We start from the raw sequence: 18,210 nt of genomic DNA, 5'->3' as shown, positions 1-18,210 counted from the left end.
AAAATGAAACAAATGCTTTCAGAACAGTGTATTCTTTTTCCACTAGGGGAACCAATTAACTAAAGTCAAAGTGGGAAATCTTCCCATTAACTGTCATAAATATTACTTAAGCAGATTACAGAAAGTGTACATTACAACTTATATTGAGTTATACCCAAATATAGAATTTGGCTTCAAACTAGATCTGCTAGCAGCCCCTCTTTTCTGAGTTACCTTTGTCAGTTGCTTCTGCAAGCTCTGAGGATGCACTGGTTTTGCACACTTCTCTAAGCACCGAATACACTTGGTTAATTATACGCAGCAACCAGCAATTTCACATCATGCAACTGCAACAAAAGATATCCATGCCCTTCGGCTCTTTATAACCCAGAGAGCTAATGATTTAAACGACTTCATTCAGGGGCTCTGAGCCCTTAAACAGTACATTTAAAATATTAACAGGCAATGCTAGAAACAGGATTTCCTAGCCTAAAAGTCCTTAACATCACCTGGTGCCTCTTGGATGCTGCAGTCTTTACTCTCCTTTGTGAGGAGCTCTGCTGCTAGTTCCTCCATGCAGATGTGCTAAATGCAAGTACATTGCTTGACAGTTTTACAGCAGTTCAGTTGTGAGTACAGAGCACATTTTGCTGTGGCCTTGCACAGCTTCTGCTGTGAGACACCAGGTACCGCTTTTACCCGCGCAGTTACACCGACCTGTTACATCTGCAAAACATCCTACAGACGCCCGTCGCTTGCAGCCTCAACTCAGTTCTTAAAGGCTCCACATTTACTGGCTTTAGCAATGAATTCCTTCAGCAGGGGACCGTCCATTTGCCAAAATGCTGTCGTTTGTGTCACTTCGGTCAAGTGGTTAACACAGAATTTAAAGCAGAAATCCTCTAAGTCCTAAACAGAAAAAAAAGGAAAGCCTCATTATCTTTCTTCCATTACAGCAGCTTACATTCAGTAGGGCACAAATGCCTTTCTAAGCTTTACTTCTGCAGCACCTTTCAACCTTTTCCTCCCCCCTCCCAGCATCCCTACAGAAACACATCAGAAAATGATTCTATCCTCACTAACACAGTTACGGGGACAAAACAGCCATGGTTTGGTTTTCCCTATACAGCTGAGTCACATTCCTCAGAATATTTGATTTTTTTGTACCTTTTAAAGTTTCTTCATATAGAACCATCTCATTTACATTTACTGACACCTGTTAAAACCCAATACAAACAACAGGAATTGCTAGGATAGCAAAACATAACCAAGACTGTGGATGGAGACAATTCAGCTCTTTCATTCCATAATACGAACTCAGACCTATGTGTAAGGCTGCTCAATTTCCTGCTTAATTATATAAAGTCTTCAAGGTGCACATCACCAGGCTCAATGCAAGTGTATATCAGGCAACATTAAAGCAGAGTTTAATAAGACCTCGTGCTCATTAGAAACAGACCCAGGTTACACAGTGCTTCACAGATGACCCAAATAAAAATAAAGATACACTGTGGCACAATACAGCATTTCTTGCAGAAGTTTTGCTCTGGATATTTGAGACTGCTTGGAAGAGCCTTCCATTTAAGGATTTGAAAAGCTTCCCATTGCACCCATGTGATGTCAGAGAGAAAGGATGTCTAAAAAACAAAAGACAGCAGCTGACAACGTGATGCTGAGCACAGAAGGTTTCCCGCTCACATTGTTTGTTTCCAGCTCTCCTTTGAGGAGGAAGGAAATCAATTCCTCATGGTGCAGAGAAAGCTGCTTTAAGGAATATGCCACAGCCCTTCCAGAACAGCAGCTCCCCATTCTGTTCCACTTCCTTCAGTGCTCCACCAACTTATGGAACTGTGCTTTCTACATGAGAACACACCCCTCCTCCTTAGCTCAGACTGAGTGCTGCAGCAAGGCACAGCAAGTGTGCGCAGCTCTTTAAGCCACCATAGGTATGACAGGCTGGTTATCATTCAGATTTTCACTTAAGGTCAACAGTGACAACTAGGGCAACTGTGTGCCAGCGAGTTCTTGACACAATAGTGATACAGAAATGCGTCCTGGCCTAGCACCAGGCTTTCTGAAGCTGCACATCTTGACTTGTTTGGCATCTGTGCAATGAAAAAAGACGAGCTTATTAGAACTGAACACTGAGGGTTTGTTTTTTTTTTTTAAGAACAGAATTAACCAGCATTTCAAACAAAATTACATCATACACATCACGGTATTTTGCACTGCTTTATTAAAAATTCATATACCAAGTCAACGCAATAAGGTGTACAACAAACAGTGTTCTTTCACTATTAAGAAACTTCAGAAAATTCAAAACTCTGTATCAAAAAGTCTGAATTTCATTTGTGGATGGATGCACTCCCAGCAAGCTGTACTTAATACAGATTTAAGTGAAAAGAAAAAAAAAAAAACACACAAGTACATCCAATGAATGTTTTAACCTTCCTCAGAAGGAAGACCTGAACTAGTTCTAGGCACTTCATCCAGTCACTCAATCCCCAAAAACATGGGGGAGTTTCACATCCTAAAAGCACTTTAAATTAGTGAAGTCCTTTTACCTGCTGTCTTCCAGACACGCAGACCCTTGAATGGACGACATCACCCAAGCAATTTCAAACTCTGATCTACCACTACTATACATCCTTAATTGTTGTTTTAAACAAGGCAGCCCTTCAGTATTGCCTATTCTCTCCATGATGTAGCATTTGGATCAGCTTGCACTTCACTTCCAGCTTCCCCTTACAGGCAGAATCAATCACTCTGAGCACCCATTCCACAACCAACCTTCTAAGGCTAAAGTACAGAAAGCTTCCTGTTTTCCATGACTTGCACTGACACAGCCTTTAATCACCACAGAGCTGAAGCCATAATTCAGACTCTAAGGCAGCCCTTCACTAAGGTACATCAAACCAGCAACGCACCACAAGGCTCTGAAGTCAGTCTCTGAAGTAGCTGCGTTAGGGCACTTCATGCCTACTGACAGCTCTCAAGTGCAAGAAGCAGCACAGAATTCACTTACTGAGAACCAACTCTTTATAAATAGCAGGTGAAAAACAAACTGAACTGCAAATGTGATGCATGGATACTATTTAGAGCACAAAGGACTGAAGAAAGCCCAGGGATACTTCCTGATTACATGACAAAGCTGCATACCAGTGATGTCCTAATGCAGACATTCTGCAGGATGTTTTACTGGCCTTCCTCCTTTTTCACATGCTGTTCCTCAGTCTTCAAAATTAATTAGGTTCATAAAGCAGCTGTAATCTTGCCATTTCATAAGCATAATTTAAAGAAAGTGTATTTGACTGCAGTTAAAATAACTCAGAAAATAAACCACTCCTCAGATCCTACCACCACATGATATCATGTGTAACCCACAACCTTACAAGACCTACAAGAGTTTCTTTCCATAATGTGACTTTTGTTTTGTTTTTAAGCCCTTCTCTCATTTGAGAGTTAGTCTTTATCTTCTCTTTTTTGAGGCTTTTTTCCTCCCACAGAAACAATAATTCATGAAAACTGTTCTAGACTTTCACCATGAGCTAAGCAATGCAAACACTGACAGATACCAATTCTCTACCTGCAACTTCAGTCATCTTTAGATATCTGTGTACCAGCTCACCCTCCCCACACCTCTCCTCTCTGCTAAGTCATATCCAAAAAATAGATATAAAAAACCATATTTGCAATGAAGCTCTTAATTCCAAAGGCAACATTCTCAAATCCTAGAAGTGGCAGATAGTGCTATCTAATATTTGGAGCTAGCTTATATGAAAACATGACTGACTGTTTTCCTCCACAGTTTAGGTCAGAAAGGAGCCACCTATTTAAGAGACTGAACTTTGGAAATTTACCTCTGCATCATATCTGACAGCAGCAGATAGCAATGAAAATGCATTTTCCACAGTAATCCCTCTCTTGATAATGTGCTGACACAGTCTTTTCAGTCTATTTTCACAGTATGAAGTAGCCAAGTCCAAAAGCCCTGCAATTAAAATGCCACCACATTAGTCACATGCAATTATTTCCACCCTTACAACAATTTCCCAAGGTTGCCCAAGGAGGCTGTGGATGCCCCATCCCTGGAGGCATTCAAGGCCAGGCTGGATGTGGCTCTGGGCAGCCTGGTCTGCTGGTTGGTGACCCTGCACATGGCAGGGGGTTGAAACTGGATGAGCATTGTGGTCCTTTGCAACCCAGGCCATTCTGTGACTCTATAAATTTATTCTCCCATGGTACAGGCTGCATCTGCATTCTGTGTGCAGTGCTACATGGCTATGACACACTTCTTGCAAATACCCTTTTATAAGAGTATTTTACCATCAGATAGGAAGAAAGGCCTTTTATTATCCACATGCTACAATCCTGCTAATCTCAATAATACAGGTGAACTGTTCCACTGATTCACATACCTAAATGCTTGATAGTGGAGCTGTTGCAAAATCAGCACAACATGAGCATAAGTGTACCGCTGTAAAAATCTAGGCTTGAGTCACAGTTTGTTCTTAGCTTTGCTACCCAAGTTTCCATTATTACACACAGACAAATCCTTTTGTATTATCCTGTCTTATATTCAGTAAGATGTGCAAGTGCTTCACGCATTACTTCTGCTGTAGCAAATTTGCTACAGTGATTGTTTAAAGGCAGCACATCATAGGACCAGAAGGATCTATATTAATACATTTATTCTTGGTGCCCTTTCTCAGTTTCTCTGGATGCTGCTGTCTAACAGAACTGGACCACAACAATACCTATTGCATCTTCAGGAGGAAGGTCCACACTGTCTGTGTACAAGTACTCGAGAAAGGCACGATACACAGGGTAAGAAAACTGGTCTACTTCTATCACTTCCTTCATATCCTCATTCCAGTAGGACTGAAACATGGTTCTGAAGTGTTCACACCTAAGAGACAAAGACACCATCTGGAACACTATTGTATGAACAAATGAATAAAACATTCTAGCCTCTCTGAAGTGTATATTTGGTGCCCTCTATAATAGTCACATATATGTTACCATATCTTATCAGTCAGTGGTCCAGATTTTGGTTTGTAATAAAGTGTACACTGTTATGCATCAAGACAAAACCAATTCAAGCTATGCTACAGAAACATTTCAGTATACACTGCAATCAGACTAGCTTAACAAAATATATTATTCTGGTAACAACAAATAGACTTAAAACTATGAGTATGGACTGTTTTAAGGCAGAGTTTTGATTCAGTGCCTTCTACAGTCACTTCATTTAAAGTGATTACAGATACACAGATAGTATATACTGCAGATTTAAGGTATCACCCCTCCTATTTCCCATCTCCCCTTAGAGCCAACGCTAAAAGGTTTTATTGTTTAAACAGGAGCTGTGAAATACAAGCACTACCTGATTTTTAGAACAGCTTTATGAACATGGATGTACTTTCCATCCACTCGGAATTTTAGGTCTGAGGTTTCTGGGCTGTCAAACTCCTTCTTCAGAGACTCTGCTACTGTTAAGAAATCTTCTTGCTCTGCAGAAACAATTTTTAAACAAAGACAGCATGTGTAAGCACCTTATCCAGAACACACACATCACTGTAATTAAAGCTAGCCACTGAAGTCATTGAACATCAAGGTCAGTGTCAGGGCTCAAATGAATGAATCTATTACCCTTTTCTGGTGGCAAGGACTGCTCCACAAGGTGCACGCAGCAATGGTCAGCAGTCCCCATTCCAGCTCATTACCCAGCACCAAGGAGATTCTCCAGTACCTGGAGGACTTCCTTTCTCACTCTCCGTGCACAGACCAGCTGTGAAACTGGCAGCCTTCTGGCAGCTTAGCAATAGTGCTGGGTCAGCTCTGCTCTGCACTCGCACCTGGATTACAGCAAGAGAGACCAGCCTGCAAACTCATCTCTGGCCAACCTGCACCACCTACAGCTCACTAGAGACACGGTGTACAGCAACAGCCTGCAGGTTGTTTGACTCTTTGCCAGAGCTCACTAATATCAATCACTGGTGATGCTGTTACACTCAGTTCAGCCAATCATGACAACACAAGACCTGCTGCAAGAAGGGAGACTGCACTGAGAATACAGTATGTACTTTAAAGGATAGAGAGCTTTGCAACTTTGGAAGGGGATTAAAGCTGTGAGATCACAGCTCTTTGATAGTTCTTAATACTAAGGTCTACTGCAGTGACCTCAGAAAGGTCCTGTTCTTCACCCCTAGAAATCCTAGTAACATATGCAGCACAAGCTGGCTAAGACTGAGTAAAGCAAGAACTCTAAATTTTTAGATAACTCAACTTCAACCCATTATTTTAAGCATCTCAGAAGTACAAAGAAGGAGAAAACAGAAGAAAGGAAAAAAATGCTTCCATTGCAAAAAGATGCAGCTTGTCTCCAGTAGCCCACAGGACTGCATATAGATCATCCACATGCTAACTACTTTTCATAATTAGGGACAGTTTAAAATGTGTAACAGTATGTATGTGTTATATTTCTGTCCCCCCAAAAACCTAAACTCTTGTAGTTTACTCTGCATGGATCATACACAGAGCTGACATCTCACTGGGGCTAAATAAACCACACTCCAATACCCATTCACTTGCTCATGTGACTTTTTTCCTAGGTCACCAGCTTAGTTTAAGCTACGCTGATGATGGACTTTCACCCCAGATACCTTAAGTGCATTCCTCAAAAAGGCTGCAGATTTGAACTTCAGTACAGTCAATCCTAAGTGACTGACTTATTTCTTTGGTAGAACCATCATAACTGCAAGTAGAACATAATCTTTATGCAGAGTTAGCTCTCACTAAGAAAAAAGCTGAGAAAAGAAAAAAGTTTTCAGAGCCTATGTGAATAAAACAGGTGGAGAAGGAAAAATATACGCAGGATGGAGATTAAAAATGCTCAGAGAATTACTGTTTTTGATGTAAATATTGAGTAATTGGGAATATTAGGATAAGAGTTAAAATAGAGGAACAACATCCAAATACCCTTCATACTCAATCTGGAAATACTTCATAAAAATTAAAAATTAAAGTTACTAAAAGTGGGAAGGTGCCATTTAGAGCCTTCACTACCAGGAAAATACAGTTCAGGACAACCACCAGACCTCTGCAAAAGGCAAGAATAACAAATATTTCATAGGATTAGAAAACTGAGGAAGTGGGATAAAACAAGACTGGGATTTGCACAGAGACTGATCAATCCAAGCTGATCTTCTGTCTCTGGTAAGCTTGTTTAGTTTCCTCTATAGATGAGATGTTATTATTCAGACCACTGTAAGTGCAAAAATGTGCTAAATGAGAAGTTATTGTGGAGAAGCCAGGTTGGGAGAGGGACTCAAACATTTACAGGGCTGTCTACAGGTAAGACAAATATAACGTGTAACGTGCAAAGGTAAAAGTACAAGTCTGGAGAAAAGGTTACTTTTGCTTTCCTAGCATGAAACGCAAGAGATTTGCTCTTCCCCATTCAAGCTAGAAGAGTAAATATGAAGGAGGAAAAGCTAAAGGCAACACATACTATTCAAAGTCATTAGAGACCAAAGTAACAAAACTCAGGAGCATTCTTTTGAGTAGAAAGAGTTTTAAGAGTGTGAAGTAATGCTCACTGATCCAGGAGCCATTCCCTATCCTGAGCTGAAGCTCAAACATATGAAATGCACAATTTTCACAGTGTAAACAGGGCAATTTCTGGATGTTTATTGGCAAACAATCTTGTTAACCCCATTCTGGATCTTTGGCTGAAGCAGACCGCTCCCTTCAGTAGAAGGATGGAAGAGAAACAAAAGAAACACCACCACCACCCCTAGAGAAAACCCCTAGAGAAAACTAGAGAACTAGTTTTAAATCGACAGTTCTCCTTAAAGCAAGAACCATCCTCAAACAGAAGAGGTACACTGCGGTAATAACCACAAGTCTGCACAGAGGTTACAACACAGACACAAATTTCATAGCAGTATTTAAATCAATTCGGCTTTCCGAGCACCGGCTGCCATCTCAGAGCTCGTTCTCACCTACTGAGAGAAGACGCCACATAACAGCAGGGGTAGCAAAGCAAGCAAACACATCGTCAGTGCAGGCAAAGTGAGTGAGGTGGGGAAGGACCACAGACTGGCCGCGGCACTGGCCCCACATGTACACCTGGCCGCTCTGCGTCTTGGCAGCCGAAGTGTGAGCAGAGTGGCAGGCTGCAATCTCCACGACCCTGCAAACAGAAGAAACCTTGTCAGATACTTCAAGGTATGGAACTGAGTGACCTCCTAAGCGCTGCACCAAAATAAAAGCTGAGCAAGATACGTACTGATACTCCTGTGCTTCTTTGCCCTGCACCAGCATGATCCTGCCTGAACAGATAATTAAGAGCTGCACTGATGTTTTCAGATTACTTGTAGATCTTATTGTAATCAGACATTGCTTTGATGCTGTCAATTTTACTGGACATTTCTCCACCTCTTCCATAATCATAGAAAGGAGATGAAGAAAAACAGTATTTCCCACCCTCACCTCTAAAAGCAATACACATCAGATACTTATTCTCAGTGATAAATGCTTACAGAACTCGCAAAACCTGCAGACAGTGAGCAGATCAGAAAGTTATAATACCACTATGGTATGATAGAGCACTTCACAGAACTTTCAAAACAGCCATGAAAATTCTCTCAAATTAAGATCCTACGTATTTTTCAATAAGCCTTTTCTTCAAGAAACATTTCTGTCCCTCTTTTAATCCTTGCCCCCCACCTCCCTTACGCAAACAGAGATCTGACCCGCTGCCTGTGTTTCTGGCTTCCCATTTTGCTGTTATTTTCATAGAATTACAGAATCATCTGAGTTGGAAGGGACCCTTAAAGGCCACCAGGACCAACTGCCCTGCAGTGAACAGGGACACCTACAGCTCCATCAGATGTTCAGAGCCCCTCCTGCCTGACCTTGGGTGTCTCTAGAGATGGGGCATCCGCCGCTTCCAGACAACCTGTACCAACGCCTCACCACCCTCATTTCTTCCCTTAATGCTGAAACTCAGCTTGGAACAACTTCCTGCTCAAATGAAGCACTGCCTGTTGAAAGTGAATACACACTTAACTCCTCATTCTTAAAGAGCTATCACTGCCTTTTAAAGTAAAGTCTTAAGTGTGCTACTGATGCACACATCTGTGTCGCTCCTCCCATTGCTCGCAGAATCCCTATCTTGCTATTTAGAGAACCAAGAAGAATCACAGTTCCATTGAAAGGACTGCCAAGGATATTTTCAGCACGTCTGTCCAGACAGCAAACAAAAATCAGGGGAAGTCCTAGGGTAAGCTCGAAGCTGAAAGCTATGCTTTCCTGGCTTCCCCCATGTTAAAAATGCATCAGAGAACTTCATGTTTCTGTGCTTTTCTTGTTTTAAAAAACAAAACAAAAAAATCCAACACAGACCAACTGGGACAAATAAATGTATAACAACCATCTAAAAGCAAGTCTAAACATCTCCAAGTGTTTATTCCTTTACAGAACAATATTCTTGATAAGTCAGCTTTTTAGGCCACGTACATTTTAGGTACAAAATTCTTTCAACGTTAAAGACCAAGATCTAAAACAACTTTCAGTATACGTACAGGTAACAGGTGATACGCTTGCTTAGTATAAAACAATACTTTTGTAGTAAACGTTTGGTACAACATGGTAAGTGTATACTTACAAAAATTCAACCAATGTATCTTCAAAACTGCCTCCAAGCTAACACAAACTTCAGTCTAAAAGATCCTTACAAGCTATATGGGCAAAATTCTTTAAAATAACATAAAATGCAATCCAAGGAACTGTCAGCAACTTTATGTGTGACAGAAGAGTCATATAAAGGAAAGGATCAGGAGAAGCATTAATATGCTTCATGGGAAATGAACAGCTCACCCACTTGGAGCACTGTTTCCAAGAGAGTCAAGTCAAGCAAGATGAGTGCGTTTAAGTGACTTGTCTCCCCCTTAGATTCCAGACACAACTTGAACGTTTACTTGCTCCTTTTTCCCCTCAACCTCTCTTCAGCAGAGAGGTGCCCTAGCCTCTGATCACCTTTGTGGCTTCCTCTGGACTCGCTCTCAGCTCCAAATGAAATATTTCACTTTGCTTCAATATGCCAGTTCCTTCACAGACAAGCCAGCCTCACCTCAGTGGTTCTTGCTGCGTTGGTTTCTATCCTTATTCCAACCCCCCTCCAAACTTTCTAAAGCCCTTAAATAAACCCAGCATTGTGCACTTTTTCATTTAATGAAAAGTGTGAGAAACAGGAAAAAAATAGGAATGACTTCTTAGAATGAATGTTCAGACATCTCCTCAGCTATATTTTACACTCCAATGCAAATGGAGGAAAAGAAAGTCAGCCATGAGTATTCCTTTGTTAAAAGGAGACTGTAACATAAGAGATAACACAAGTTAAGGGATTTATAGACCATGATGCTTCCAAACTAAATTAAGACTATCTTCAGGTATATACTCAGCTCCAGAGAAAGGGAGTAAGGTCCATGTTTGTAAGTGAGCAGCAGAAGAGCTGTAAGACTTACATCCCAAATATTCTAAGAGTGCTGAAGGAGTGCTGACAAAGGTCAATCCTTTATAAATCTGAGAAATTGCTAAATGGTACCACTGATAAAAGCAGGAGCATTTAGCCACAGCTCTAGCAAGCTTGTAAATTGAGGTTCTGTTTCCATAGTTGATCATTGTCCAGAGGCACTTGTCCAAAGCTCTTTCAGAAAACTGATTTTCCCTCACTTGTCACTCCTTCCTGCCATCATCCCCTCCCCTTTAATGAAGGCCTCCGTGCAGCTTAAAAGCTTGGCTCATTGATTCCATAGCTCCAATTTATTTACTTATTTATTTATTTTTTAAAAAGGAACCACATTTAGAGAAGCCAAACACTTGGTCATTTTTTTCAGCATTGGGAAAGTATAAAATGTTTACTTTCAATCTTTGGAGAGAACAAAAAGCATTCAGTCTATAGAAAGAGTTACCGTGCTTTCAACACTGGCAATAAAAATAGAATAAAAACCCCAAATGCACATGCTTCCAATGCTACAGATCACATAACACGTGCCCAAATATATCAACACAGAAACAGCTTTGGAAAGATTACCTTTCTTTCTCCATCATGATCTGCAGCGGGCTTAGCTGGTTACTTTTATTGCCAGTTCCCAGCTGCCCATAAGTGTTAGCTCCCCAGGCATAGAGCAAACCCTCGTCTGTTAGTGCTAGAGTGTGTGCATAGCCACAGGCAATCTGTAAACGTATAAGCATTATTACTAAACAAAAAAGAAACAAGAACAAAATTACCACACACATTACCTTAGTCTAGCTGACGTTAAACACCTCAGGCTTTCTTTTATCTACCTATCTTCAACCTAATAAAATGTGTTTTCTCAGTACTTAAAACTGGCACAAAACACATTAGAAGGGCTAATTAACATATCAACACAGAATCTAATTGGAACATATTCGTTCCCTTATTTCCCTTTTTGTATTTGCCCAGTGCAGTTCACTCCTACAGCTCCATAACAACGATGTCATTTTTATCTACAACAATCTACTCAGCTACAGTAGCCAAACATAAAGCATTCACAATTACAAAAGCAAGCACTCTGTGGAGTAACTACCCCTTCTTATACTCCTAATGCAATCTGTAGGAACCACATAGATTCAGCATTAGAGCTGCGAAATCCAGAAGCAGCAATAAGACTCTAAAGATACAGTTTTAACAGATGCTAGAAACACGAAAGCATTCCTCATTTCTGCATTAGACATACCTGGAGTATACACACACCATGTAATGCTGCCACTCTGCACGGCGTTAGTTGGTTGCCATTGTTTCCAAGACCCAGCTGACCATTACCATTGTAACCCCAGCCATAAACCTAAAGGCAAAAGGAAAACAGTAAGCCGGCCTCCTAGAAATACCGAATATACATTCTTGGTTTCTTCAGATTTAATATCAAGCACAGGTTCAAAAAGGATATCTTATTAAAAGAAATCTGTACACTGTTTCAAAAGGAATGCAGGGAAGGATGACAGATACTAAATACATTGTACAACTGACTGCATTCAGCTTTTCAGTCCTGTATTACATCTTAAATTTTATTGTGTTCAAAAATACATCTGTTTGAAGTACTAACACTTTTGTAATGACACAGATTTTAGTTTACAGCAAGTTTTAACAGATTTTGTTGACTTTCCTATTTCCTTTTCCTATACTTTCCTCCTGATTAATCTAATGGATTCACTTCAGATGAAGCCCCCAACTTAGCTCAAATTTTCCTTTTAGTTTTATTATGGTGGACAGACGAAGACAAAATGGAAGCTCATCTCAACCTCAAGGGCCTTTGCAGCCCCTCCTGTCACAAGAAAATGTTACACAGTGAGACAAAGTAAATTTGAAGTTACAGTTCAAACTTAGAGGCAAGTTAGTATTGTAAACTTCTTATTTGAAATGGGACTGTTGCACAATATTAGGGAAACAATCAAATTCTTCCTTTGGTGGATTTTTGTGGGATTTTTTTTTTTTTTTTTTGGAGCTGGTAATTCAGCAATACATTCAAGAACTAGGATCATTCCCTGCCTTTCTGCAGAAAGATTAACCATTTAATTGTGCATGTTTTTAAAACTCTAATCAAGAAGCTACTGAAATGATGAAAACATTAAATACAACTGTTCACATTCCTGCAGATGCAGACTGGATGAAGGCCTAATTCAATGCAGTTTTTGCCATAAGATGGAACACCTACATAAAGACAGCACACTTGACCATTTGTAACTTGAGCACTTTGTATCAGCATTTATTCCACGCTCAGACCTCAATCTCATAAGACAGGGTAACTGACACAGAGTGAACGAGCACAGCAATGCTTACCTCACCGTTGTTCACTACAGCCATGGAGGAGGTCTGACCACAAGCAATGCCAACTACCATTTTATCCTGCAAACAGTTTGAAACTCTCCGAGGAGTCGGCTGGTTTGCTGTAGATCCTGATCCAACCTGACCACAGTTGTTATAGCCCCAAGCGTACAGCTGTCCATAAAAGAAGAAACAAACAAAATTGTAGTTTAATACTTAATAGCAGTAATAAATAATAATCTTACGATAGCCAAGATCAGGTAAACCAACCTATTCAATTAGCTAAAATGCTTAAGATAATTTTCATCTGTTTTAAGTTAATGAACGACAGAACTGACATCACAAATAAGAACACAGCACTTCTCCAGCTTTTTACTACAGAATCAGAGCATTTGACTTCAGCCAGCACAAGGCATGTACTTCCACCTAAAGTAGAGTCAGATCAGAAGAGCAGAATGAATGGACTTCATGCTTTTCACCATGTTGGAAAGACATGAAGTCAAGTGAAAGTGATTTGATTCCCAGACACACAGAAGTCCCCCCTGTTCAGTACTCTTGAGAAAACAATAACCTAGGTTACAGCCAGATAATCATTCCTCTTTTTCACTCTTCTAGGAGTTATTAAGGCAAGCTGGTTTCATCAGGCCACGTGTCCAAGTAACACAACCTTGTTACACAGTGGCATTAACAAAAAACAGCATTTCCAGCAGTTTCAGTTTTGCCAGTGGCACACAGCTGACATATATATTAGTAAAGCCTTCTTTCATGTGGAAGTCCAAAAGACAGGAAAGTAGTTTGCTATAAAAATGCTTACAGCTTTGGACATTCAGTTTCTTCAGTATTTATTACTGAAGTTACGCCCTTGGCATATAACTATTTTTGACAGCTCTCTGACAAACCAGACAGTTCGCAAGTTTGTCCTCTTGAAATACTCACTATGGAGATGCTAACCACCTGCATGCTGACAGAGATACCTTACGTCAAATCTGCACACCCTAGGGTGCCAGTTAACCAAGAATAGAGCAAGTTCATCAAGCCAAGAGTCAGACATCAGTAACAACAGCAACAGAACAAAGCAACAGAAACCCACTACTCATACATCATGGCTAATTTGAAGAGAAAAGAAAGCATTAGTCTTTTGCTTATTGTTACTTGTAGTTTTTGGATCTTTGATCCCTACTGAATATTTTGATCTAACAAATCTCTGCACGATTTTTATTTGCAATGCATTACACTCACACTGAACCAACAGTACAAGTGAATTATTCCAAGCATTTCCATGAGTTACTTCCAACTCCAACGCCTCTCTGAAAACTTCAGATCAGGCCACAAGGCTTCCTGCAGCCAAATCCTTCTGTAACTAAAACTCCACTTAAAAAAATTCATTGCTTTCAATTTAATTGATTCTGAAACAGATAAAACCTCAGAGCACAAACAGACTAAGCTACAGCAAGGTACACTATGGATGTGTTTATAGTACATTAACCAGCCACAACAGCTAGGCAGCTGCAAACATCAGCTCCATGGGAAATACAAAGAAGTTTCCCCCCTTCCACTGAGATTTCAAACACGTTATGTTTATTACAAAAGACAGCACAGTCACCCCAGGCAGCTACCACACAGTAGCTGACACCAAGAGTTAAGCTAACACATGAATACTATTGCCTTCCCACGTGGAAGAGAATTACATATCAAATTCTATCATTTAATCCAAGCAAACATGACAGCACAAAGATCTTTTCTAAGCACAGGCTCTGCTTTCAGAGATATAATGCATTCCACTTAAATTAACTCAGTCTCTTTCCTACCCTCAGCTCCTTTGTGTTAACTGCAGCATTATGACTCCATAATTAACCATAACTCAGACGTGCTCAGATTTCTGGGATGGACAGAGCTGCAGTGTCCATTTTCATCGCTAGAAAGCTTTGTGCTTTTTGTGGTTTTGTTTCTTTTTAGGCAGAGTTGACTCGAGCTTTCTTCCATGCAGTAAAATGCAGTTCCAATCACACACACATTGGTCAAATCTGACTAAACGGAGAATAATTGGACGTGTTTCCCGTGACACACAGCCTCAAGCCACAGAAACAAACAGCATAAAGCAGACTTGGCACGTGAACCAGATGCTCGCTCAGCAGCTACACACAAGTGTGCAGAGATGTAAAAAGCAACATTCTTTCCATAATAACAGTGGAAATCATGAAGACTGCAAGAAGCAGACTGAAGGCTAACAGTGACAACTCAACAAACACCTTTAATAGCAGAATTGCAAAGCAAGTAATCTCCAGTTTTGCACATCACAAAGAGTCTTCCCTCTGTAAGCAGTACAGCTGCCTGGTGTCCTCCTTGTGAAACATTTATTACCCTCTTATTTCTTTTCTTCGGGGGAGGAAGTGGGGGGGAAAGGCAGGAAGTAGTGGGGAAGCTATTTTCAGGTCTGCTCTGAAGTAAAGGACACCTTAGGTCGAGGCAGCAAAAGAAAAGGTCGAGTTGTAACCACTGCAGACTGCAAGGTCACCTACACCTCCCACTTCAAGAAGGAATTAAGAGATTTGAACGGGTTTCAACTTACGTCCCCATCAAACGATAACGCCATGGAATGATGAGAGCCACAAGCTACTTCAATCACTTTCTTTAGTAAGAGATTTGTGCAGACTTGAACAGGAGTAACGCCCTGATTGGTCGCACCATTCCCAAGCTGGCTGTAGCCATTATGTCCCCAAGCATACACTTCTCCATCTGCAAAAGACATTGAAGAATATGATAAACCTACCACAAATTCTGAGAAAATTTAGATAGAATTTTAAGGATTGGAAAAGTGCCAACAAGACAGTAAAAAGAAACTAAGAAGTACTGAAACTACTACAACGTTCCTTTGGATGCTGACAGATTATGTGGGTTGTGTACAACCACTACTCATAACATGGTATGACCTCCAGATTACAGCGGAAATAGGTGAAAGCACACAGGTAAAACCAAGTAAGCCACAACTGATACCATAAAACTCTGCAGTTACCACGCACTGGAGGTGCAAGGGAAACGTATTACTGAATATATTTGGTTCCACTTAAGATCAATGAAGACCCCCTAGTATACACATAATAATGCATTAGTATCCAATTAACAGATTCACACAACTGTCCTCTAATCCACTCTTGTTAAATATAAGCAGAACTTAAATCTGTAACTTACCCTTCTATATTTAACCTTCGTTTCCTACCTTCAGTGCAAAGTAGAACGTGTGGTCCACTTCCATAACTGAGACTGGAAATCTTCTTCCCACACAAGGCTTCTAATTTCTTTGGTACTATTGTGCTCTGACTATCTCCAGTTCCCAAACAATTGCTGCAATTCAGTCCAAAAACAAACACCTGAAAAACAGAGGAAGACTGATTTCAAGTGACTTACACTCAGGTGTGCACAGATTTGGTGATATGCAGGTCCTCATGAAGCCAGGGCAGAGCCTTGCTGTGGACTTTTGAGGGTCAAAGACTTCACTCACAGTTAAATTCAAGTGTCAGCACTGGGGCACTCGGGACGTTAACTAATGAGTCTGAATGCTTCAGACCTGTGTAGGCCAGAAAGCCAGGCTTCTCATTTGCAGGAACTGCACTATAAAAAGTACACAGTCACAAAAGTGGAAGACAGTATTGTCATGTAAAAGCATATTCTCTCAGCTACAGCTCTACTTCTGAGGACTCAGTCCTACTAGTTCTATAAGATGTGAAAGAAGAAAAGAAATCATAGTCTACCCAGGCTTGCAAAACCTGCTCCATTGTAGTAAAGCCTTACCTCATCATTGTGTGTAGTGTATATGGCTTCATTGGCTGACGTACCAAACACACACGCTTTCCGAATAGATGCTATTTCTTGAGGTGACAGCAAGGTAAATATTGGCCACTTTCCCACATCCACCATGATGTTACTGTGTCTCATGAACTTACTGCAAGCGAGATGACAATGTCAGAATTAAGAAAATCTTATCTAAAGGTGTATTTTATGCTTTTATTAACAGGTAGTAAAATCATGTCCTTTAAATGAGAAAAAAGATGTGCTAATCAGTGTGTCCGAGAGTATAACATTCCATCCTATAGGAAGTATTACATTATATTCCTATGTAGTAAGGTGAACAAACAGCAAATGACTGGGGTAGGACACTAGAAGAGTGGTCTTTTCTCATCTAGGTATACAAGCAAACTGTATGTGGTACTACTAAACAGCCATCATTCCACATGAACAAACTTGCTGGTTTGTATATTAAATAGTGAGATACGTGGGAGGAAAAGCTGATTGGAAACAAAGCTTAATTGGAAACAAGCTGGAAACAGTTGCCTGGATAACAGATGTTGTATTCACCTGTCAGTGAATACACACGTGTATATATGTCCTTACACCATGCTGCTTCTTCCCAGTTTCCCCAGGATAATCGCACCAGCTTAAGAACAAAGCTGCCAGCCAACAAAACCTCATTTAGGCCTTCAATCTTGCCCATAAAAATTATACCATTGCTTACACCCTGGGGGGATTCTACCACTGTCAATCTATGATCCAGTCCCACAGTTACCAGCAAGTCTCATGAGATCCAAAAAGTTTTCATTGGAGAGTTCCACAGAATTCCTTGATACCTAGTTCTCTCCTTTATCTGCTTTAGATGCTCTAGCTTCTCATGCTTGGTTCTCAAAACTGTGCCAACAAGCAAGGCAAAGTTTCAGAAGAAGTGCCATCTAAGACCAGCAGTGAATCCTGCAATGCAGTATGCTTACATGTTATTGGTCACTTTAAAAAAAAAAAAAGTGATGTCTTGCTCTTTTGACAAGACCAAGTTCCAACTCAGTCCATTCTTGACTTCACCTACTTAATTTATCCTACTTAATGCAAACTTGCCATGAAAAAGATTTTTTCTTAACTATTTATCTGCCATTTCCCACAGAAATGCCCAACTTAGGTATAAGAAGCATTCTTCCCCCCCCACCTAAAAATGGATTTCCTAACAACCTTAGCCACTTTCCTAGCTTTCCAGTAAGAGTCCTTGGACACTACCAAGAGACTACACTACATGTGTAGCACACCAGGTTCTCTCCAATGACAACCTAGAATTCATTTCAGCCTCGGAGCTAGCTGAATATGAGGAGCAAAAGGCACAAGCAGAGTTTCTTCTGGGCACATCTTGCAATGAAAGGCTGATCTGATCCAGAAGACCTCAGACACATCACTGCAAGCAGCGGCACAGAGGGACACAGCGTCCTTCACTCACCTTCCTGTACAACACAAGCAAAGAGCTAAGTTTACTCGCGCTGATAATCACAGAGGCCTGGACCCCACTACAATACACACCTCTCAAAGCCTGCACCTTAATGGGAAGTTTTTAAGTGCAATGCAGT

The 18,210-nt window shown here is 40.6% G+C and overlaps 1 protein-coding gene across 1 annotated transcript; it reads right to left on the bottom strand.

The window, feature by feature from the left end:
* Window positions 1–747: 747 nt before the first annotated feature.
* On the bottom strand, window positions 748–17,930 carry RCBTB1 (RCC1 and BTB domain containing protein 1; the record flags this gene model as incomplete). Its single annotated transcript, XM_079539995.1, has 12 exons — window positions 748–888; window positions 3,840–3,970; window positions 4,737–4,888; window positions 5,366–5,492; window positions 7,986–8,176; window positions 11,081–11,223; window positions 11,748–11,855; window positions 12,848–13,006; window positions 15,402–15,568; window positions 16,050–16,200; window positions 16,622–16,772; window positions 17,899–17,930. 12 exons carry the CDS (start codon window positions 17,928–17,930, stop codon window positions 748–750), a joined length of 1,653 nt encoding a protein of 550 aa, XP_079396121.1.
* Window positions 17,931–18,210: the final 280 nt, after the last annotated feature.

Source organism: Tetrao urogallus, assembly GCF_951394365.1.
Source record: "Tetrao urogallus genome assembly, chromosome: 1".
In the NCBI taxonomy this organism is placed as follows: domain Eukaryota; kingdom Metazoa; phylum Chordata; class Aves; order Galliformes; family Phasianidae; genus Tetrao; species Tetrao urogallus.
The sequence above is the reverse complement of the archived record's forward strand: the minus strand, read 5'-3'. Positions and strand labels throughout refer to the sequence as shown.